The sequence below is a fragment of the Vanacampus margaritifer genome, chromosome 7 (genome assembly GCF_051991255.1).
Source record: "Vanacampus margaritifer isolate UIUO_Vmar chromosome 7, RoL_Vmar_1.0, whole genome shotgun sequence".
In the NCBI taxonomy this organism is placed as follows: Eukaryota; Metazoa; Chordata; class Actinopteri; order Syngnathiformes; family Syngnathidae; genus Vanacampus; species Vanacampus margaritifer.
This window is the reverse complement of record NC_135438.1, coordinates 11096895-11119999: the sequence shown is the minus strand read 5'-3', so window position 1 is coordinate 11119999 and position 23105 is coordinate 11096895. Positions and strand designations below refer to the sequence as shown.

Here is a 23105-nt window from a genome sequence, read left to right as displayed (position 1 = left end):
TACTTTTTTTTTCTTCTTTCGGACATATTATTACAACAAATTTCACCGATCACATAATTTACTACATCAACAATAAATTATATTGTGGCCATATTATGCTAATATATGCTAGCAGCCACAGTGTTTGGTACATCTGCAAATTTTTTTCCCCCCACCAGCTAGGAGACAGGATCCTCAGGATAAATGACGTATCCATGGAGGGAATGACTCACATCCAGGCTGCAGCCTTGCTCAAAAACGCCATCGGCGCTGTCACCCTGCAGGTAATGTCATCGTTTACTGCCACACAATGTCAAAACATGTTGAAATAACCAACATGATAACATCTTTTTACTGAGAATAAAATTGAGAAACTTTTACATTTGACAGTGTGAAGTTGTTTCCCGGTAGTTGCCGGTGATGGCTAACTAAATTAAATCATGTTCCGTTGATTGCATGTGGTCTTATTCTGGATCAGAAGAACTAAAGCTGAGAGTTGCGATTTGAAAATTGCTGACTAGGACATTTAATCTATTCACGAATGAAAACAGTAAATCTTGAAACTTTGAGATGACAATAACAGCCTACATGCTTCCAAATGGGGGCTCGTTTGGGTGATTTCCCTAGAAGGAGTTCCTCCATTATAGCATTTTTAACCCTGGAGAACCCACGGGGTCAAATTTGGCCCCTATAAATTCTGCTACTCAAATAACAAAGACCTTTTTTTTTTCTTTTTTTTTTACAAATTGAACTTCAAAAGTCCAGAGTGCCACTTCTGACCCCTGCATGGGGCCATCTAGTGGATGAATATTGCACTTACATGAGCCAGAGTGGTGGTGACAAGATGGCTAAAATGCAACAAATAAAACAAAAAAATATATATTGTTCAATGTAGCTGTGTATTTGATTGATTATTTTCTTAAATTCTAAATAGTTTACTGACAGTTTTTGTTATTCTGATTTTTTCGAAATGATGAAATACCAAAGGGTCAAATTTCGCCCTAATCCTAAATTAGGGAATAAATTGAAAAAAACATTGAAAAAACATATATTTTGGTGTTCAGTGAATTTATAGCAGTCATTTAATGTATAATTCATAATTTTCCAAAGAATAAAAGGGTTCTTGGATTCTCCAGGGTTAAAACAAAATGGCCACCTTCCTGTTCAATTTTCGGACACCTGTCTTAAGATCAGGGGACACGTTAGCAAAAATAAAAAAAATAGTGACTTTACAGGCATGTTTAGGGCCCTATAAAGGCACCTGAAATGCCAGACTAATAATAATTATAAGCAGCAATTTCAAGATAGCAGCCCTTAATAAATGTACGTAAACAGATACTTTTTGTGTGTATACTTCAGGTGGCAGCAGGACGCAGCCTTCATGATGTACATGAGCGACCATCAGACCAGCCGAGTGGCCTGTCATGCTTTCACAACAACCTCTGGTAGGAAGTTTTAGTCTGTAGTGACCTCACATGGTTGTATACCAGTACCACATTCATCGAGTAAGTAGTTGTAGTCAGTAGAGCGATATAATAGTTGTTTGTCTACAGAGCTTAGAGAAACAAGATCACTGTTAAAAAAAATAATAATAATAATAAAAACACTCAGAAATTCTGTGTACATTTTACAAGGAGAGTTTTGAGTGCATTTTACCAGTTTATAAAAAAAAAAGGCTACTCAAGGGGTTGGGGGACAGCCACTCTACCACCTGAGTCTTGCCGCTCCTACTGTGACAGTATCAGGTGGACTCCTCGTACCAAGAGCATTTTTGGTCTCATTTTGGACAGAGCAGCAATGCGGTATTATGGCATAGCACAGGTGGTGCAATGTCTCCCAAGCTGAATGTCATGAGTTTGTTCCTCAATGCTTGAGTATCTATCTGGCAAAATGTTCTCAACACTCTCCTTTACTTCGAATTTCTGAGTGAAAAAAACTTTACTCCTGGATTGGCTGGCAACCAGTTCAAGGTGTACCAAAGTCAGCTGGGATTGGCTCCAGTGCCCCCGCGACCTTTGTGAGGAATACGCGGTCAAGAAAATGGATGGATGAAAAAAACTTTATTAGGTTTTCCAAGTAAATATCAAATCCCCACACTCTAAAAAAACAGTTGGGTCAAAAATGGACCGATCCTCTACTTGGTTCATTTTGACCCACTTTTGAATCAAGATATGGGTCTTTCATCGTAAAACAACTCATAAATATTGGTCAGATCCTTTACTTGGGTCAAAAAATGGGGTCATTTTGTATAAAACAACCCTGAAAGTTGGGTCAAATTGACCCATAAAGTGGATCGGTATATTTTTTTAACCATAACTGTTTTTAGAGTGCTTTTTTTTTTTACAGTGTACGTTTTACTTTGTCTGGCCGCAGCACTCGGATGTACAAGACTGTCAGTCTGGATCGAGGCTCTTCAGGCCTGGGCTTCAGCATCGTGGGAGGTTTTGGAAGCCCGCACGGAGACCTGCCCATCTACATCAAAACCATCTTTAACAAGGTCGGACACATGCCATGTGGACGCGTCATCAAGCAAATCAACACATTGTTAATTATTCAGTATGTTTTTTTTTCCCCTCTTTCTCGGGCTGGGCAGGGAGCGGCCATTGAGGATGGGAGGCTGAAACGAGGCGATCAGATCATCGCGGTGAACGGACACTGTCTGGAGGGCGTGACGCACGCTGAAGCTGTGGACATTCTCAAGAAGACAAGTGGGACGGTGGATCTTACTGTTCTCTCATGAGTTGGACTTATCGATTTAGCAAAGCTCATCATTTATGTACAACATGCAGACTCAGATATTATAGGTTATAATTTTGAAAAGAGAAGTCTGGATCAACTACCTCTTTTACTTCTAGCACAGCCTGGGTATTTTTAATCCATAGTTCCAATGTATAACAACATAAAATTATATCATAATTCTATAAATGCCCCGTCTTATTTATTATGAACTGTTTTTGTGAGAGAGAGAAAATTGTGTTTTGCTATGAAAACAATTCTCAAACGTTTTGAATGATGTCCAACACAAGATGGCCGAGCTCTCGAACGTGATTTCCTGAAATATGCCAAGTGCTTTTGCCAATGTTTTGTATGGCATCAAAGTGTAAGGACAGCTGTGTGATGAGGATTAATATTGTCTGTATTATTTAATGATGATAATGGAAAATCAGCAACACTGACACCTCTGCAGCTCGAGTGTGAATGGTGTTTTAATGTTTATTCTGTTTTCTTCCCTTTTATTGCATAATGTGTATTATTTAGGAACCATGCCTATGATGAGTGATTGTTTTTTTAATTACTGTATTTGTATTCATATTTTCTGTATACATGAATGTTATAGAGAGTGTTTGGAGTTGTACAACAACAAAATATGCTGTAAGTGTTCTTATTAAATCATCTTTTGTTAGTAAATTAAATTGTTGCACGCTTTTTGTGTAGAGAGAACCTGCCTTAATTTAGAATTTCAAATGGCAGTGGTGAACAATAGCTGATTTGTTTTGCTTTTGTTCCTGTTGTTTATTTGCCCTCGCATTCGAAAAATAGCATCCAAGTGGTGTGACACCAGTGCTCAAAACTACCTCAACCACATTTGGTTCAAGTCCTTAGTTGAGACCTTGTCCAAAAACAGTCCTTATTACGGAAGTATGGAACGGCCAATGTGGAGTAAACATTTTTGACTGGCAAGTATGTTAAAATTTATTTAAATGCGTTGAAACATACATGCAAATACTCGCAAATATTCCAATTTTTAATCATAATTAATCACATCACTTCAATAGTTAACTCATGATTAATTGCAAATTTTATATCTGTTTTAAATGTAAAATAAAATAGAATAAAAATGTATTTTAGTCATTGATAGCCTACAGTAATTTCATAATAATTCATAAAATTGACTTAAAATTAAAATGATGTACTGTAACAGTAAAAAACGAGTTTGATATTGATTTGCAGTTAGGTAATTTTTCTGCCACTAGATGGCATAATTGCTTTTGTAAGACGCTGGTGACAGCTCAGTACATTTTGCTTTTCATATTAAGAGCTATCTAATATTCAAAATGGAGTAACTTGTGAAATTCTGCACATTTTTAGAATTGTAAAATACAACTTGACTCCAGTCTCTACAAATATATGCATTATTATTCAATTTAATACTGCTCAATTTTGACATGGACGTGTCTGCTGCATTGTGACTGGAATTCCCCCAGTAGAGGGGCAGTCGTTGAATCGCGCATTTAAAAGAACTTTAGATTAACTCAAAATTAACGCACTCATTTTGACACCCTTGTTAGAACATACTGGCGACTACGTTCGAACGTACTTGGAAGCTAAATGCTAAAGTAGTACTCCGTTACCGTAACATTTTGGTCAAATATGCTATGTTTGTAGCATTTAGCCTACAAATATGTATGTATGGAAGTTCAAACTTACTCACAAATTTTATAAGTTTTTTAAAGGTCAACATTTCCTAGTCAAGGTCAAACATGTGCACCTCTCCCCCACCCAAAAAAAAAAAGTCCAAACAGTACCATTGAAAAGATGTAGCTTTGTTTATATGCAATTGATTTAATGCAAAAATATGTATGAGGACAAGCGCTACTATAGATTATAAATGGATGGAATTGATATATTCATTTCATGCCCTTTTATGATTCCAAAAGCCTTTTAAGTGCCACAAGAAAGGCTGTGTGACGGCAACTCTGTTCATTTGACTGCAGCAGCCGCAACTTGAAACAGATGTTCACATACACAAGTCAAGAGAAATACAAAAAGGCCAAGTGAACCTGCGCTGTATATATTTTTTTAATTGCACAGAACTTTGCATTTAATTAGTGAAGTTGCTGGTGACAACTTGACATGCAATCCATTTGCACACAAATGTCTCATTTAGGAAGTAGGAAGCACCGAGGGAGATCCTGTCTGGAGCTCTCCACGTTCATCAACACCATCTGCTCGCCTCGGCGCTTTTATTGAAAGGCAGCCATGACAGTCTGCTTCATCCCTCTCCACATGAACAATTGACTATGAAGAGCCTTTTAAAGTGAATGAATGCCAACATGCTTTATGCATTTAAATGCGCTATTATTTGCTGCATTAGAATAACTCTCAAGGCCAAAATTTGGAAGTCTGAAGTATCACATGCACTTCTGAGTGGGTCCCGTCATGTCCATCCAAGTCTTTCTTCTCGATCATTAGGCAACTATTTACGCAAGATAGACCGGCAGAACACAAACAACAGATTGATTTGATGCCTTTTAAGCCCCATGGCTGTTGATTTTTTTCCAGAAACTGTCTGCTGCCCCGCTGTCGGGTTTTTTCCTCCCTGCAACAACTAACGTTCTAAAAAGCTCAGTTGACATGCAAGGCACTCATGATCTTCACCCGGGAGGGTTTGTAAGGTCGGCCCATCGACTGCGAACTCATGTGACGGTCACAACTCTAATAGCAGTGGATACATGAGAAATTAAATGATCAGCTAAAGCTTTTGTTTTGGTGATTTTGCAAAATTACTGTATGCGATTTACCATTTAGGAATTACAGCCATTTCATGCATCCATTTTCATCAGCTTAAAAGTATTTATGCAAACAACCATAATAATCTTTTTCCAAATCAAGATTAAAGCCAAATTTGAGCAATATTGCCAGACAATATTAGCTTTAGTTGAACATTAGCTTGAACTTTTGAACTGTTTAACGGCGTAAAATTACTGTTTGTAAAATGTTTATCTTGCTACATTTGTCAGTACGTCATTGTTGTGGTTTATTATGTTGTGAAATGTTATGTTGTGAATTTCAAGCTAATTCTAAAAGAAAATCTGCAAATTACAACAACAGTCTCGTGATTAAAAAATCAGATGCGATTTTCATGACAGTGTTAATGAAATTTAATCTGTTGATATACTTGGTGGTCCAAATAAAATCCACTTAAAATAGGTCATTTTTCTTGATGAAAAGATTGTTACAAGGCTGTCAGGATTAATCAAAATCAAAAACAAATAATAATAATAATATAATAATAATTCAATTTTTTTTCTTATTTTTTTAACAATATTTGTATGAAATAAAAATATCAGTAGAGAAGTCAAGTATCACCAGTTTAACATCTATGTTTAAATTAGTACGTGATGCACACTTCAAAAAATAATAGATTATTTAATCTTTTTCTAACTGTTCCTTTCCTATTCTGTAATACTAAGACCCATATGTACTATGGCCACAAGAGGGCAGTGTATGTGCTTTTATGGCGAGATGGAATTTAGGCTGTGCTTCCCATGACTCTCATCTATTCAAATTAAATTGTATCTAAATGCTCTGATTTGCAAAGTTAGCCTCAGGGCTCAGACAAGCAATTTGGTGCCTACAGCCATATCTGTTATTCAATTCAGGGCTGTGTTCATACACAGCGCATCAGAAGATTACTCACTTAAATGTGAGGTGTCTTTTCGGCACAGTGATTTGATAGATAGATAGATAGATAGATAGATAGATAGATAGATAGATAGATAGATAGATAGATAGATAGATAGATTGATTGATTGATTGGTTTTATTAAACGTATAGACATAAGCACATTACAAGTATAAAACATAAGTTTAAGTGAAAAAAACAGAAAAACAAGAATAGGAAGAAAGAAAACAAATCAGTAATTTTTACATGTTTAAAAAGGAGTAGGAAAAAGTTGAAAACTTGTCTAGTCCTACCCCTTATGTTTTAACTTGTTTCAATAGATACAATGATAGGTTAGTATATTTCAATGAAAGAAAATGTATAAACTTTGAAAACATGGTCGGTGTTTGTTTTATATGCGTTTCCCCAGATTTTCACACAATAAGTCAGATATGGTAATAATAATGAACAGTATAATGTGTATAATGATTTATTATTCAAGAAATCCTTTGTTTTAGAGAGTATCCCTATAATTTTTGCCATTTTCTTTTTGACCTTTTCTGTGTGACTTCCAACATACTGTAATTTATCGTCAATAACTACACTCTTTCTGCTTCAACTGAGTTTACCATCATTTTGACTTGATGAGTGATTTGTCTCGTACCAGTAACTATAATCTAGGTTTCGTTTAAGTTTAATGATAATTTGTTTAAGTCAAACCAGTTTTTTAAAATATGTTCAATTCATTCTCCACGGTAGTCAGAAGCTGCTTCAGTCAGTGCAGTCATTTTACTTTACAGCAGGTCTACAATACAAATTTATCAACATTTACAAACTGAAATGTACATAGGCCAAACGCAAACAAGTTTTTCTTTTTTTTAAACTGTCAATTATTTAAATTCCGAATGTGGCACAATAAACTTCTCTACACACAAAATCATTGTCCCTCCTTTTTTTTTTTTTGTTAACTTGTATTTCTCTAACAAATGAAAAATATATAGAACCTACGGAAGCGTATTGCATTCACTTGGGAAAAAAATAAAACTCCTATTTTTCTGACAAATTTTTTGGGGTTGCTTTGTTTTTTTGAGTATTTTTTTTTCTGTTTTTCTGAATATTTTTTTCCGTTTTTTCTGTCCCCCAAAAATATTCTGAAAAACAGGCTGAAAAAAAATATTCAGAAAAACAGGAGAAAAAATGATTCAGAAAAACAGGGAAAAAAATTACTTGTAAAAAAAAAAAACTGGAAAAAAAATATTTAAAAAAACAGAAAAAAAAATATTGAAAAAAAATATTGAAAAAAACAATGCTCCCCCCAAAAAATTAGTCAGAAAAACAGGACTTTTTTTTTTTTCAAGTGAATGCAATACGCTTCCGTAAGAACCTGTACATTAACTTTTTTTTTTTCTTGAAGAAAAAAAGTAATGAGCCTAATTTGACAAAGTGAGTATAAAGTGCAAGATGTGTTTTCAGATGTATAGAGGTAAAAAAAAATACAATCAATAAATACAATCAATCAGAATTTAGGTTGTGATACTTTATTAAAAGACATTGTGGGGCTTTCTTAAAAAAAAATGCTTCAACATGTTAAGGCCTCTTTATAAAGGCGTTGATTTAGACAACAGACTGCGATTTGTCCAACCTGCGGTCATCCTCTGAGTATCTCCGGAAAGTTTCCCCCAGCAACGGCTCCAAGGCCTCAGCCGAGCGGTAGGATCGGGCTCGCACCGCACAGGCGATGACTCCGCCCACCACCGCCACGACCAGCACCGCCGCAACGATGGCGATGGTGATGATCTCAGACAGGGTGTAGGCGCGAACTGTGGAGAATCAGCAGGTCAAGTTGGGGCGTTGACTGGATTGTCACGTGTCTGTGTGTGTGTTTGTATTTTTCCCACCTGGCCACTGGACCTCGTAGGAGTAGCCCAGGTTTTGAGGGGCGGACAAAAACATCTCTGCGTTTGTGACAGGAGGCCAAAAAGGAACCATGTTGAACTGGCGGTTGTGTCCAATTGGAGCATTCTCCTCAGGATAGACAATCTCGCCTGTGATTAAAAATAATAATAATAATATTAGATCAATTCATCTAATTGCTCTTTCTAGGGCGGGCAGGCAGACTTTTGTGCTCAAGGGCCACTTTATTTATATTGAGGTGTTGGGCAAAAACACATTTTTAATTGTGATTGATTGCATGATTTCCTTATAGTTAACTCATGATTAATCACAAACTTATTCCCCATTTTGTATATTTTCTAAATAATTAAAACTATAGATATGAGTTTTGTATTATAATTTAATGAGGTAAAAAGTTATAATATTTAATATAAAAAGTAGATGTTTTGACTTCTGGTATTTTTTTCTATTTTATTATATTTTTCAATTTTATTTTTTTTAAACAGGGTTATTTTGTACAAAAATTGGGTTATTTTTGATTGTTTTAATTTTCACCAAATAACAGAGGAGGTTGGGTCAAATTGACCCTATAAGTAGGTCGGTCCAATTATTTATTTATTTGTTTGTTTTACCAAAATTTGGTTATTTTTGGCACAGTGTGAGCAATTTTAGAGGGGAAGACGACTAAATCAATGGAACGAATAATTGGATGCTTGGTAATGTAAAAGTATGCACCCCCCTGCCAGGCCATACTTTGTCACCCTGTTCTAGTGCAGTTTTAAAAATGCTAAAAAAAAAACAAACCCAATTTTGGATAAATAAATCAATAGATCATTCCACTATGTGAGTCAATTCGACCCAATTTTTTATACAAAACAACCCATAAAAGCTGTGTCAACTTTCATGGGTTGTTTTGTACAAAAAAATGGGGTTGTAGACCCAACATTTTTAAGGGTGTATGATACGATTATGCTGTCTTGAATATTACCTGGTTGGTGCCTACTGAGCCATTCATCGAAGATAGCATCGGTGAACGTGTGCAACAGCACAAATATGGGATCATTAGGGGAAAGGTGAGTCTGCCCGCCCGTGCCGTTGAGGAAGAGGTGGGCCAGGTTGTGGAGGCTGCGGATCACCGGATCATAAATCCCCTGGGGAGCACTGTAGCCTGAAAAAAAAAAAAAAAAAGGAATGCAAAAGCCTTTAAAATGAAGGAAAATATGATGTGATTTTTTTTTTTTAAATGAAGTTCCAAAAATGTCATTTTTAAAGTTGTGTTCACACTTTGGTTTGTTTCAGTTAAATTTAACTCTGATGTGTGTACTTTCATAGTGCAGCTCATTTGATTAAGTGGTGAATGTTAGCATTGGGGGCAGCACGGTGGCTGACTGGTTAGCACGTCCGCCTCCCAGTGCAGAGGACGTGAGATCGAGTCCGGGCTTCGGCCTTCCTGGGTGGAGTTTGCATGTTCTCCCCGTGCTTGCGTGGGTTTTCACCGGGTACTCCGGTTTCCTCCCACATTCCAAAAACATGCATGGCAGGTTAATTGAACTCTCCAAATTGTCCCTAGGTGTGAATGTGAGTGTGGTTGTTCGTCTCTGTGTGCCCTGCGATTGGCTGGCAACCAGTTCAGGGTGTACCCCGCCTACTGCCCGAAGCCAGCTGGGATAGGCTCCAGCACCCCCGTGACCCTAGTGAGGAAAAGCGGCCAAGAAAATGGATGGATGGATGGATGTTAGCATTGGGACCCTGTTGCACACCATAACGTCAGGCCAAGAGAGGTCATGTGATTTTGTTTTAAGGAAAGCAAGCTGTTTAATTAAATGAAGACTTTTCTGAAGCTGAGCCATGCGTAACTGTGATGTCATTTTCCAGTCGACAGATGTGACAAAATGGCCGTCCCCGGAGATGGATCAAAACAGGTAGATTTTGCCATTGAACTCATTTTCCACAAACACGATATAAATCAGAACGCAGTGTTCAGACTAGTGGGACATATTCAACATATTATTGTCAAGAAAAGGTTTGGGTTGCCTTCCCATCTAAATGTGAATGTGAGTGTGAATGATTGTTGGTGTTGGAAGTTTCTTCTCAAAAGCTACTCTTGAGTTTTAACTTCCTCTCTTTTTTGTTAAATGTGCTTTTTGGTACCGTGTTAAAGAAGAAATGAAGCTGTGCATAATTTTCTTTTCTTTCTTGAAACAATAATGATGTGGATCTCTTCTCTTTTTAGTTTTTTTTTTAATTAACAATGAAACCATTGGAAGAGAATTATATCCAAATTTAATCGCCTGACAAGATGATTAAAAATTAGGGGCGTCGGGTGATTAAAATGTTTACTCGTAATTAATCGCATGACTTCAATTGTTAACTCGCGATTAATCACAAATTTTATATCTGTTCTAAATGTACAATAAAAAATCTAGGTTTTCATACTCTTGTTAACAAAAGCAGTAAAAAATACTTAACTACTAGAAATAGTTAAAATGATTTTTTGACGTCTATAATCGTCAATGGCAGTGAATGAATGAATAAGAAAATGACTCTTGCCTTTAAATATTACTTTTGTGGCACATGTTTTATGCATTAGTTAACTAATGATTAATCACAAATTTTATATCTGTTTTAAATGTACATTTTCATACTCCTTTTAACAAAAGTGGGGAAAAAATGTTAAACTAATAGAAATAGTTCAAATGAATTTTGGACGTTTATAGCCGTCAATGGCAGTGAATGAGTTAAGCAGAAAGGTCAGGAAATATAATATCAGAGAAGATATTAATTATATAAAAAAATGGGATATAATTCTCTTCCAATGGTTTCATTGTTAATTAAAAAAAAAAAAAAACTAAAAAGAGAAGAGATCCACATCATTATTGTTAACAAAAGCAGTAAAAAATACTTAACTACTAGAAATAGTTAAAATGATTTTTTGACGTCTATAATCGTCAATGGCAGTGAATGAATGAATAAGAAAATGACTCTTGCCTTTAAATATTACATTTTCGGCACATGTTTTATGCATTTAAAAGTCGCAATATAAATGAAGTCCTCTCTGCTTTGCGCTCCGATGAGAAGGAATCACGGCAAACCTTCAATGGAGTTCCGGAAGCTCTCGGAGGAGGTGGAGTAGTAAGGAGGGGTGTCGAAGGTGTTGAGCTGCAGACAGTCCAACACGTCCTGCGGCTCGGGCAGCCTCTGCACCATGGGCCGTGCCACGTTGCCCGCCGGGTTCCTCCTGATGGAGCTGGTCTCCGTGTCTGCGAGCGTAGGACGCAAAGGTCAGAGTCAGTGTTTTTCACTGGTGTGTTAACAAGCACAGCACAAAAACGAAAAAGGATGAGCTGGAAGCAATAATTGCATTCAAGGATTTTTTTTTTTTTACAAGGGAGGCACTCAAACTGCGGTTCAGATCCAGGTCAGTTGTCCCCATGGAAATGGAGAGGAAAGGGATGTGATGATGTATGTTGTATTATTCAACAATCCTCTAATTCTATGTTGGAGACTAGACTAGTTTGATCAGTCTTTAACATGACAGCATGGTAATTGTTCGCTAAATTCCAACAAAAGTGAGTGGGAGCTTTGTGAAGTCTCCTTGCAAGTATGACCTCCTTCTTGTTTTCCTTTTTTTTTTTTTTCCAGTTCTTCCCCTCTATCACACGCACAAGGGTGCAATCAGTCGGCTACATAACAAAGTTGTCGGTGTGAAGATGATTCCCACTGATCAAAGTCTGCCAGATTCGTCTCTGACAAGCGCACAGAGAAACGAGACAACCCCCACCCCCCTGTAACCCAGTTAGGGAGAGAAGTTGCTTGTTGACGCAGGAAATACCGAGGCTGTCGTGACTCTCCGGAGGGATTAAGCTGACACATCACTCACACCTCAGCCACTCGCGAATCACATTTTCACCGGCCTCCAAATCCCTCAAGTTTTCTTGTACGTTTGCCATTGAACTGAAAGAAGCAATTACGACTCAATGGATTGATAGTAGGAATTATGCCACAAATTGACATAAAAAGAAAGAGTTGTATTTTCAAACGGAAAGCCGTGGCGACTTGGGGATTTTAAGTCTGGTGCCAGTGTGAGGCAAGCTCCAATCCGTGCAAATCTAATCACCTAAATCAGATTTCTTTCAGTGTCTCACACAATTGCCTTTATTCGAGTCTGGAATGCTGCAAACTATTTAGAAAGGAAAACAAAGCATGATACAATGTGCACTAATTGATTAAAATAAAAGACATTAAAGGTCCTTCATACCGATTATGGTAATCCACACATTTTGGACAAAGGAGACTCAACTGAAAATGTTTGATCTTTAATCCGATGGGTTTTAGTACTGAAATAAAGTCTGGCTTGAATGTGAAATATTTTCAAGAGCAAATCCAATTGCCGTTACTTTTGAGTTACTTTTACTTTTACCCAATGTAAATTCAATTATTTTTGACAGATTGAATCTGGATGAACTGAAGAGCTGGAGAGGATCACATTTTGGATGCAGTTTTTGTTGTGTATTAAAGTTAAAGTAAATTGTATCTAAATTATAAGAAATTTTTGGGTGGTGGCTGGATGACTCAGTGGACCGCTCATGTTGGACACGGGGATCGGCTAGATAAATATGGGTATATGTTGTGTCAGGATGGGTAGGCTATCCGGTGTAAAGCATGCCAAACATATCACTGTAAATACAATAAATAATACAATCTGTATTATTTTTAACCACATATAGATCAAAACATATATAAATAATGGATTTAAATAATTCAGCATTAACTCGGTTTTATAAAGTTATTATCATCATTTTTTTCCTTTTTTTCTCGCCTCGTTCATCATACCATAAATAAATAAAAAATGTAAACAAAAAATCTAAACTTGAATGTTAAATAATTTTGTTTGCTAATCTTCACATTCACATGTTAAAAACTCTTTATTGGATGTTTTCAACAAAAAAATTCTATAACAAAATACAAAGACAATTAGTCATGAAAATTTGTGGTTTATTTATTTATTTATTATTATTATTATTATTATTATCATATTTTTTTCCTTTTTTTCTCGCCTCGTTCATCATACCATGAATAAATAAAAAAATTAAACAAAAAATCTAAACTTGAATGTTAAATAATTTTGTTTGCTAATCTTCACATTCTCACGTTAAAAACTCTTTATTGGATGTTTTCAACAAAAAAATTCTATAACAAAATACAAAGACAATTAGTCATGAAAATTTGTGGTTTATTTATTTATTTATTATTATTATTATTATTATTATCATATTTTTTTCCTTTTTTTCTCGCCTCGTTCATCATACCATGAATAAATAAAAAAATTAAACAAAAAATCTAAACTTGAATGTTAAATAATTTTGTTTGCTAATCTTCACATTCTCACGTTAAAAACTCTTTATTGGATGTTTTCAACAAAAAAATTCTACAACAAAATACAAAGACAATTAGTCATGAAAATGTGCGGTTTATTTATTTATTTATTTATTTATTTATTATTATTATTATTATTATTATTATCATTTTTTTCCTTTTTTTCTCGCCTCGTTCATCATACCATGAATAAATAAAAAAATTAAACAAAAAATCTAAACTTGAATGTTAAATAATTTTGTTTGCTAATCTTCACATTCACATGTTAAAAACTCTTTATTGGATGTTTTCAACCCCAAAAAATTCTATAACAAAATACAAAGACAATTAGTCATGAAAATTTGCGGTTTATTTCTTTATTTATTATTATTATTATTATTATTATTATTATTATCATCATCATTTTTTTCCTTTTTTTCTCGCCTCGTTCATCATACCATGAATAAATAAAAAAATTAAACAAAAAATCTAAACTTGAATGTTAAATAATTTTGTTTGCTAATCTTCACATTCTCACGTTAAAAACTCTTTATTGGATGTTTTCAACAAAAAAATTCTACAACAAAATACAAAGACAATTAGTCATGAAAATGTGCGGTTTATTTATTATTATTATTATTATTATTATTATTATTATTATTATTATCATCATCATTTTTTTCAGTTTTTTCTCGCCTCGTTCATCATACCATGAATAAATAAAAAATTTAAACAAAAAATCTAAACTTGAATGTTAAATAATTTTGTTTGCTAATCTTCACATTCACATGTTAAAAACTCTTTATTGGATGTTTTCAACAAAAAAATTCTATAACAAAATACAAAGACTACAGTGTTGCATGTTTGGTAACAACATTGGGTTGACAAAGACACCAAAATGGTCTTTGATGTCTACATACAGTATATATATATAAATAATGGATATAAATAATTCAGCATTAACTCGGTTTTATAAAGTCATGAAAATTTGCGGTTTATTTATTAATTAATTATTATTATTGTTATTATTATCAACATTAATTTTTAATTCATTAATTTTAAGTTTAATCAATTTAATTAATATTTATTATTATTAATTACTACTTTTTAATTTTTCGGTTCTCTAACTCTAACCTGCAATATCACATTCCACAGCTCCCCCAGGTAATTTGAAAAGCCTCTCAACCACAAAAAAAGCAAAGCAATTCCTAGATCATGTTGCTCTCAGAACATCATACTAATTAAAACTTGCGATTGACCAGTTGAGTTGACCAATGTAGGTTTACTTTCTCCTAAAGTCAGCTGTGATAGTCTCCAATTTCCCCGCGAATGGATGGTTGCATAGCGAAAGGACAAGCTAGTGACTGAAATTGTATTTCCTTGGCAGGGCGTCTGGGCTCTCACCCTTCGAGATTGAGCGAGTAGCTTGGGCATTCGGTAGAGACTCCATGGGGAGGGAGGAGTCAGCAAAGGTGGTTCTATTTCACATGCTTCCAGGATGCTACGCTAGGGAGGTGTTCCGGGCATGTCCCATCGGGACGAGACCTCAGGGCACTATTCAGACACGCTAGAGGGAATACGCTACGTCTCATGGCTGGCCTGGGTACACCTCTGGAAAGTCTGGGCATTCCTGCTTAGACTGCTGCTCCCGCGACCCGGATAAAAGTTAGCGAGTGATGTTTTTGTGAGTTTTGCGATTTGAATAAAAACTTTTGGGAAACCCTGCTGGTGAAGAATAACTTAACAAATTGCGTTTCTGACAGACTGTAGCAATTGTGAGCAATTTCAAACAGCACAGCAGCAAGGGGGTAATATTTATAGCAGCTTGTGTCATACATGCTCTATTTATGAGGTGGTTGCCCTCATTTTGCCGGCATCAACGTAACTCCTCTTTCCGCGCTGAGATATCGCAAGCTAGCGATTGAGACGACTGTTCCTTACTGTTACAGATGGTGCCAAAAGCGTCGTAGTCTTCCACGCTCTCGCAGACCACCCTCCACTGGGCGAACACCGAGTTGGGGCTGATGGAATTCATGTCGAAGGAGCTCCTGGCTCCCAAGAGGTCGTCCGTGCAAATGTCGCAATCGCTGCCTCCGATGGCGAAGTTCCAGTAGGGCAACGCAAAGGAGGAATCACTCAGCATGTCCTAAATCATGAGTGTAGACAGCAGCCTGTATTAGTCTGATATTAGGTCTTAGTCCAGGTTTGTAGGCAATGAATTCATTAACCCTGGAGAACCCACGAACCCTTTTCTTCTTTGGAAAATTATGAATTATACATTAAATGACTGCTATAAATTCACTGAACACCAAAATATATGTTTTTTCAATGTTTTTTTTAAATTTATTCCCTAATTTAGGATTTGGGTGAAATTTGACCCTTTGGGATTTAGGGGTATCATTTCGAAAAATCTGAATAACAAAAACTGTCAGTAAACGAGAAACTAGAAAATAATCAATCAAATACACAGCTACATTGAACAGTATAATTTTTTTGTTTTATTTGTTGCATTTTAGCCATCTTGTCACCACCAATCTGGCTCATGTAAATGCAATATTCATCCACTAGATGGCCCCATGCTGTCGTCAGAAGTGGCACTCTGGACTTTTGAAGTTAAATTTGTAAAAAAAAAAAAAAAGTTTGTTATTTGAGTAGCAGAATTTATAGGGGCCAAATTTGACCCCGTGGGTTCTCCAGGGTTAAATTGAGTCAGTCAACCCACTTGCATATCTCTTTCCAGTTGCAGCAGATGAAAGCGGTGCCAGGTGACAAAACCGGGGCCCTCGTGGGAAAAGTCGACCCCGCCGAAGCTGGCCTGGCCCGGGCCCAGGAACGTCTTACTGACAGAGTAGTAATGGCTCCACACAAAGTAGTTGTAAATGGTGATGTTCTCAAACTGAGGCGTGTTGCCGTCAGGTCCCAATATCTCCTGGTAACTAAAAATGAGGAAAAACAGCAGGATGGCAAATCAGTTTTTCCTCTTCAACAACATCCTTGGATATTTTGTTTGTGACTAAACAGCCTAATTATGTTTTTCTCATTGCTCGGTGGACTCTATATATAGTTGTTGTTGTTTTTTAATCCCCCATAGTAGCTGCCAATGGGACATCAAGTGTTGAAAGCCTTTGTGGGTGTAGCAGGAAGTCACTTTTGACAAGGAGGTCAAAAGGTTTGCACTTACCGCAGTCGAGAACAGTTTCAAATATTTATGCACTGTTGCTCCCAAAATTATTCTACCTGCCAAGCCGCAGGTAGAATACAGATAAATCTTTTCAAAACAATCTGTTGTTTTCCCACGGCGAAGAATGATGACTTCATGCGTTCTGAAAATATAATGAGGCACATGAGCATAAATACCGTCTTGTGCAGATGACAAGGTCGGGATGGATCGTCCTCTTTGCTTGGTCCAGAGCGTTGATAAATGCTTGCTTCTCGTTTGCGCTCATTTGCATTAAATTTCTCCTCACTGTGGAAATGTTTAATGGAGATGAGAAGACAATACCATAAAGGAAGAGAAGAAAAAAAAACGGGACTATTTGACATCTCAGACATACATTGTAACACACGATGCTATCAGATGACAGTACAAATCATTATAGCCAACTGGTGACACGATCTAGTTCAGGGGTGTCCAAATCCGGTCCTTGAGGACCACTATCCGGCATGTTTATGTCATGTTTGGGGCTCTGGTTTTGGTTGTGTTTCTCCATTGGTCTTGTGTGTGGTCCCGCCCTTCCTCGTGTGGACCAATCCGTGCCCTCAGCTACTTGTGTCTTGCCCCAGGTGTGTCTCGTTATCTCGTTAGTGTGTGTGTATTTAGTTCCCCGGGTTTGGTCAGCTCTGGTGGGCTCATTCTGTTACGATCTGTTATGAGTGCGGAGTGGAGGACCCAAATGCAGGGAGGCAGGAGAACCATGGCAGGTTATACTGACATACTTTGTTTTACAAAAAACACTAACAGGGGTACTGGTTAGCATTAAATAAACAAAGATCTGAAAAGATCCAAAATCAAAGTAACAAACAGAACACCAGAGGTGACAGCGACAATGATCCCACACCAGGACTGACCAAACCCAGGGAACTAAATACACACACAGTAACGAGATAAAAAGACACACCTGGGGCAAGACACAAGTGGCTGAGGGCACGGATTGGTCCACACGAGGAAGGGCAGGACCACACACAAGACCAATGGAGACACACAACCAAAACCAGAGCCCCAAACATGACAGTTTGAGGTTATTCCCTCCTCCGAGACACCTGCTTCAAATGATTAGCTCAAAAGGCAAGCTTTGCCTGATAATGAGCCTGATTGTTTGAATCAGGTGTGTTGGAGGAGGGCAAACATTTAATACAGGGGTGTATGAATCAGGTCCTCGAGGGCAACGATCTTGTCTGTTTTCGATGTGTTTCTCCTCAAACACACATGATTCAAATGATCAGGATCAGGGTTTTGAGCTGATCTTTTGAATGAGGTGTGTTGGAGGAGGGAAACATCTAAACCTGGGGTGTCCAAATCCATTTCTCAAGGGCTACTATTGTCAGGTCTCTGCTTTCAGGCTTGTTGTGTTTTTTCCCCAACCCAGTTTGAATGATGGTGGGGGGACCCTGTGGCGATGCACCTGCCACTGCTCTTTTTTTTTTTTTTTTGCTTTTTTTTTGTAAGTTAATTGTTTTACCGTTTTTGTGTGTGCATTCTATTCATTTTTACCCCTTGCCATTTCATAAGCGTTTTCTGTTTACACTTTGCCATTGTTAGCGGTTTTGATGTTTTTGTAATTAAATTTTTTATAACTTTTGTAACTTCTAACTTTTATCGGTATCTGCGGTTTTGAGATCCGCACACCACATATTTGACAACTATCCTGCATGTTTTAATTGTTTCGTTCTTCCAGCACACCCGATTCAGGATGGTCATCGGAGCTTGCTGAGCTGGTCATTTGAATTCCATGTGTTGGAGGAGGAAAAGAATCTAAAACATGCAAGATTGTGGTTCTCGAGGATATTTTTCCGTCTTACTTTTTTTCCCTTCATCTCAAACATGCAGGATAGTGGCCCTTGAGGACCACTATCCTCCATATTTTAGTTGTTTCCCTCCTCCAACACATTGGATTTAAATGATATAGATGGTTATCAGAGCTATCTGAGCTGATCATTTGAATCAGGTGTGTTGGAGGAGGGAAACAACTCTAACTGGAATGTTCAAATCTGTTACTCGAGTGCCATTATCCTGCAGGTTTTAAATGTTTCCCTCCTCTAGCACACCTGATTCAAATGTTAAAGGTTATCAGAGCTGGCTGAGCTGATCATTTGAATCAGGTGTGTTGGAGGAGGGAAACATCTAAACATGGAGCATAGTGGCCTTTGAGGACCACTAACCTGCATGTTTTAGATGTTTCCTTCTTCTAAAATATGATTCAAATGATCAGGATCGTCCTCAGAGCTTTCTGAGCTGATCATTTGAATCCCATGTGTCGGAGGAGGAAAATAATCTAAAACATGCAAGATTATAGTTCTCAAGGATTTTTTTCCATCTTGCTTTTTTTTCCTTTTCCCCTTCCAACGCACCCGATTGAAACGATCAGGATCGTTGTCAGAGCTTGCTGAGCATTTGAATCAGGTGTGTTAGAGGAGGGGACACATCAAAATCATGCTGGCTGGAGGCCCTCGAGGAACGGATGTGGACAGCCCTGATCTACTTAGAGGAAAAGCACCGTGTATGTAGCTGTACAAAACGTTCTCCTCTCTCTTACCCACAGAAATCCTCTGATCACAGTTTGGTCCAGTCAGTCCATGTCGACATCGTCCACAGTTGTAACCGCTGAAATTCCCGTTACACTGACAAGAGCGATTGAAGAATCGCAGAGGCCACCTCTCTCGATCATCGCGCCCCGCGTAGGGGTACTGGGGTCCATGGCGCCGGTTGTCTGCAGCGATGGACACACACTGACCCCGACCCGTGCTGGAGCCGCATTCATCTCCCGCTTGGCCTGACAGGGAGGGGCAGCACTGGCCACTGCGAAGCCCCTCTGGGGTGACGCACTCTCGAGGGAACTGGGCCACTGTCATTGTGATACACAAGGTCGCCACCAGGAGACTCGCTCTCCAATTGCTTGACAGGTGAGAGAATTGAGTCATCATCAAACAATGTGTTAAACAGGAATAGTAGCAGTGTGCGCCAGGGCAAAAACGAGACGGTAGATGTGAGAGAAGTGCCGGCAGAAATAGTTTTGTAGTTTTTGTGTACACTTACTGAAATGTCTACTGCATTGATGGCACTTAAAGTCACTCAGCCTTTAAATGTTGAAAGTTCTGTGGCAAAATATTCTATTCTGAAACTTCTTAACTGCAATTGGTTTGAGACATTATTCATAATTCAAGGAGCAATTAGCTTACAACTCTCGCAAGATCAGAGGTTGGAAATTATTTTATTTTTTACATTCAGAAGATCTTTCATAAGAAATGAGTAGCTACTAGATGTATCATAAAAGTTTTTTTTTTTTTTAATGGGCATTATTTTTGTGCCTAGTGCAATTCTTTTCTAAAAAGATTCAGAAGGCTTCACACACGCTGTTGTCATATTTATGAATGGAATCCGCACATCAGCGGAACACAGAATCTCTCTGCCTGCTTTGGATCCAATTCAACAAAATGGTGTAACCACACCTCTGCCACAACTTAGACCTGCTTTTAGCTGGTCTAAAGTCTTGTCAACTTTCCCGTCACCGAATTCTCAGGTGCGCTAGGGGCATGTAATAGAAAATCCCCTCATTCTACCAGAATGCTCAGAAAGGTGCAGAACTGTTTGCCAAATTCCCAAATGCAGTAAACCAGACTTGCCCTGGCACAAAAATCAAGATGTTGCAGTTTTTGCACCGAGCACATATGTGCCAATCTATGAAAATAGAACCCAAAAAGAGGAGAACATTCAGGCATGTTATAAGTTATAATTAGATCTTATTCCGTATTTTATTTCCTTACCTGTAAGTGTGCATCTTGATCCTCTCGCTATGACCAACTGTAGCCCCCAAAGAATTAGTTCATCCTGCTTCTTTGTCTTAAATAGCTATGGAGGGCATGACTAAACCTTATTGGAGCAAGTATTAGCGCCAATCCCAAAAAAACCCGCCCCTCAGTTAGCTCTCCTGCGCACACATAAATGAATGACCATAAAAGGCTTGTGTCTTGTGATCATAACTTTGGAGCAGACTGCATATTCTCCTTCATAATCATTTGCAACTATAATGTCTGCTTGTCTGTGGATGTTTGATCAAACAAGTGGGAATCCCAATAATAAAAGGTTGTGTAGATTCAGAAGTCATCAACCTTATTCGATAGTAAGAGCTACTTCTTGTCGACTGATTCGTGTCAAGGGATACCTACCAGTTTGACATTTTCAAATGATCACTTAACTGATGAGCTATTTTTAGAACTACTGTTACTACCAAAGGCAAAAAGTTTGGATAAATGAGGCCTTCTGGTAAACGCTGTGTAAATGTCAGTGGAAGTATTAATTATAAACCCTATATATAGCCCTTCATTTTTTTTATTATTATTATTTTTTTTTATTTTTATTGAGAGCTCAGTATTGTTCATATAACCCTTCATAATGACACCATTTGACAAACAGGAAACATTGTTTTATTTTTTTTAATCTTACGCTACACTTATATGGTGATACAAATGTCAACAGTTATGAACAGTATACATCTGAGTTTTAAATCTTATACCGGTGCAGGCCTTGCGGCTATATTGTACAGGACAAAGAGAATAATTGAACAGAAACGCTTTTTGAAAGATGAAAAATGTTTCTTTCCCTTTTACAGTCAGACATTTAGCTTGAGTTACACGTGTAATACTTTCCTACACATGATCTTCCCTCTCCCTAGAATTTCACAGACACAAACATTCGCATTCATTCACATGCAGTCACTCAAACACACTGTGTACAAACTGCCTCATTAGGACTTCAGACTGGTTTCTTTACTGTTGCACAGCTTCAAATACTTCATGAGATAACTCAAACACAAAAAAACAATCCGACCACCCTAGAGCATGGAAGTCCTGACTTGTGAGGAATCTGCTCCTGGTCCAGCCTTGGCCGAAGTCTCTGCGGCGCCGTCGGGGAGGTTTGACATGCTAATCACATGCCCCGCTTTGTGCCCTTTGGTGTTTTGTGCCAGGGTCGTCATTGGAATTCTGTCAGTGATAGAAAAAAAAAATATGGATGAAAACAGAGTACTGTATACAATGTAAGGAATCGAATACAGTGTATAGATATGAAGTTATGTCATGATAAAGCAATTAGTTGGCTAATTTTGTACCCTGAAAATTTGACAAGGACCGAATTGATAACTTGGCGCGTGTGTGCATTCTTCCCGAGTTGTTCTTTTCCTCTAGCAGCCATTCCCCGAGCTTTCATTTCTTGGACCCATTCATCCGAGACGTTAAAGCATCACATGTGTGCCACACTGAGTAGCCTTTGGAGTGTATGACCTTACAAAACAGTTTGAAGGGAATCAGCTGAGAGGTCCATAATTGGACCTCTGTAAGTGGACAGTTGTGTGCACGAATGTTAAGATGACATCAGCGGGCGGTGAAGGGTGTTTGAGGCTCAGGCTCAAATCATAAATAAACTTAAATCATGTGGTAGCAATAATGTGTGTACATGATTTTATGCATTGGGAGATTTCCTTCAAACGAACAATTCAAGTTAAAGGCATTGGGGATTCACCAATGAAAATGTTGGCCATAATTACAAACAATATGCAGGCAAAACAAATCTACAAATGGCCAAAAGCATATCATTGGCAAAGTGAAGCATGGCACTATTGGGGATATCAGTCAATTTGTCACATAACCTTCAGAAATGTGCCATTGAGTGAAGCTTAATGTTTGTTGCAACATCCCAAACCGTATATCCAAGTCAACGGAAAAAGTCAGCCCAAACAAAGCCCAGGCTTAAATTCAATGGAAAACCAATGGAGTGAAATATCCATCCATCTATCAATTTTCTTAACCGCTTGTCCTCACAAGGGTCACGGGGGGCGCTGGAGCCTATCCCAGCTGGCTTCGGGTAGTAGACGGGGTACACCCTGAACTGGAACAACCATTCACACTTGGAGTGAAATAAAGAGAGCATAATGACTCAAATCGACCAAATATTGTACCGTAATTTAGTATTACCAAAATATTTCTTTATGTAAAAAAACAAAACAAAAAAATACGGTTTGGACCAGAATATCCTTTTTTGATACGCGAGTGCTTCAAACTAAACCAAATCAAATTGTTTCACTTGAATTATATCAAGATACATATTGAATCATCTTTTACCGGCGAGATATATTTTCAACAAAAATGGTATTTTTATAGTACTAACAAGTTCAAAATGACAGCAAAAAAGTCATTGCATCAAACAGTGTCGAACCGAGCCATACCATATCGAATTGAATCGTTCGTACACACACACACATAACGTACTGTTGCGTGTCCCC

At 37.5% G+C, this 23105-nt stretch overlaps 2 protein-coding genes across 5 annotated transcripts in view; one reads left to right on the top strand and one right to left on the bottom strand.

The window, feature by feature from the left end:
- The window catches only part of LOC144055674 (multiple PDZ domain protein-like), a 53134-nt gene extending 49742 nt beyond the window's left edge, over nucleotides 1-3392 (top strand). For all 4 annotated transcript variants that reach the window (XM_077571867.1, XM_077571869.1, XM_077571871.1 and 1 more), the window contains 4 exons: nucleotides 159-263; nucleotides 1339-1424; nucleotides 2353-2476; nucleotides 2573-3392. In XM_077571867.1, coding sequence (XP_077427993.1) covers nucleotides 159-263; nucleotides 1339-1424; nucleotides 2353-2476; nucleotides 2573-2719 — 462 coding nt within the window. In that variant the 3' untranslated portion in view covers nucleotides 2720-3392. The remainder of the gene's footprint in view (nucleotides 1-158; nucleotides 264-1338; nucleotides 1425-2352; nucleotides 2477-2572) is intronic.
- A 4493-nt stretch (nucleotides 3393-7885) lies between these two features.
- Nucleotides 7886-20663, bottom strand: tyrp1b (tyrosinase-related protein 1b). Its single transcript, XM_077571923.1, has 9 exons — nucleotides 20593-20663; nucleotides 19365-19723; nucleotides 16969-17077; nucleotides 16334-16547; nucleotides 15553-15757; nucleotides 11349-11516; nucleotides 9245-9424; nucleotides 8262-8408; nucleotides 7886-8183 (listed from the first exon to the last, which is right to left on the bottom strand). The coding sequence occupies exons 1-9, from the start codon at nucleotides 20604-20606 to the stop codon at nucleotides 7978-7980; spliced, it is 1602 nt and encodes a 533-aa protein (XP_077428049.1). The 5' UTR covers nucleotides 20607-20663; the 3' UTR covers nucleotides 7886-7977.
- Between the last annotated feature and the right edge of the window lie 2442 nt (nucleotides 20664-23105).